We start from the raw sequence: 1,744 nt of genomic DNA, 5'->3' as shown, positions 1-1,744 counted from the left end.
GTGTTAAGGCCAACAGGAAGCGGTGCAGCTTCCTAGGGCTAAATAGCAGTAGTATGATTCCCTTCATGGGACTGTCACGTTAAGTTGACAGCATACAACTACTTATATATATATTGTATTATGGTTTCAAATGATATAATTTTTTACTTACAGATTTTCATTGGTTTTGTTATAAAACAATTTGAATACATCGAAGAAGGGCAGATAAGGTAAGAGTTTGATATTCTTTTCTACTTTAGGCACAAGGCCCAAAATTTTTGGAGAGAGGCCAGTCAATTAGATCGAACCAGTATGCAACTGGTACTTAATTTATCAACCCCCAAAAGGATGAAAGGCAAAGTCGACCTCAGCGGAATTTGAACTCAGAATGTAAAGACAGATGAAATACCGTTAAGCATTTCGCCTGGCATGCTAATATTTCTGCCAGCCACCTTAGAGATGGATTGATATTACTGGTATAAATGCCATCTTTACGTTCTGAGTTCAAATTCTGCTGAGGTCAATTTTGCCTTTCATCCTTTCGGTGGGGTGGGGTCAACAAAATAAGTACCAGTTGAATATTAGGGTTGATGCAATTGACTTAACACCCCCCCACCCCCCTGAACTTGCTGGCCTTGTGCCAAAATTTGAAACCAATGTTATCGTCATAAATAAGAATTTCAATTTAAGGTTTTAGTTTCAAAAGACAGAACAACTTATTGGATGAAGTAGCCTTAGATACACCATGACTGAATAAAAGACTAGATGGCCATGGTTGGAACACATCTGATCAGGGCTGACCTGGTCTAAGACAACTACAGACACCAAAATTGGGGTTTGCTTCTGATTTGTTGATATTGTTTTTATTTTTTCTTTTATTTCAGTCTTTAGACTGTGGCCATGCTGGGGTACCACTTGAAGAATTTTAGTTTTACTAAGCCTGATTCTTATTCTATTGGTCTCTTTTGCTAAGCTGCTAAGAGACATAAACACACCTACACCGGTTTTCAAGTAGTAGTGGGGACAGACAGACAGACACACACACACACACACACACACACACACACACACACACACACACACACACACACACACACACACACACACACACACACACACACACACACACATATATGACGGGCTTCTTTAAGTTTTTATCTACCAAATCCATTGACAAGGCTTTTGTTGGTCTGAGGTCATATAATAGAAGACACTTGGCCCAAAGTGCCATGCAGTGGGACTGAACCCAGAACCATATGGTTGGGAAGCAAACTTCTTTACCACACAGCTAAACCCGCACTTGCTTTATAATTACAATATTCTTTTATTTCAATTTTCTTGTTCTTCAGATATTCCGAAAGTCTAGTACCCCACATCTTCCAGTTTCTGGTGATGCTCTCATATGAAAAGTTCCATACCAAGCCAATCATTGGTATTCCTAAAATAATACAACTCTGTGATGGAATCATGGCAAGTGGCTTACAACCAACAACTCACGGTGAGTGTGGCAGTGTGTCTCACCTGTTTGTTCATTTAATATCTGTCTTTTCATGCTAGCAGGGTTTGGTTGGGAATTTGACTTCGGGCAGGATTTTAAGGCCAGATGCTCTTCCTGTTGCTAACCCTCACCTAGTTTTTGCCGGTAAACGACTTTTATATTCTGCTGGGTGACTGGCCCATAATATCACAAAGAATATTAACATTAGCGCTGCTTCAGCGACAAGCAAAATATCATAATTTATGCGCATTTACACACACACACACA

The 1,744-nt window shown here is 39.7% G+C and overlaps 1 protein-coding gene across 1 annotated transcript in view; it reads left to right on the top strand.

The window, feature by feature from the left end:
- The window catches only part of LOC106883334 (huntingtin), a 71,542-nt gene that overhangs the window by 34,660 nt on the left and 35,138 nt on the right, over window positions 1-1,744 (top strand). The window contains exons 25-26 of the mRNA XM_052973011.1: window positions 154-209; window positions 1,329-1,477. Coding sequence (XP_052828971.1) covers window positions 154-209; window positions 1,329-1,477 — 205 coding nt within the window. The remainder of the gene's footprint in view (window positions 1-153; window positions 210-1,328; window positions 1,478-1,744) is intronic.

Source organism: Octopus bimaculoides, chromosome 14, assembly GCF_001194135.2.
Source record: "Octopus bimaculoides isolate UCB-OBI-ISO-001 chromosome 14, ASM119413v2, whole genome shotgun sequence".
Lineage (NCBI taxonomy): Eukaryota > Metazoa > Mollusca > Cephalopoda > Octopoda > Octopodidae > Octopus > Octopus bimaculoides.
The sequence above is the reverse complement of the archived record's forward strand: the minus strand, read 5'-3'. Positions and strand labels throughout refer to the sequence as shown.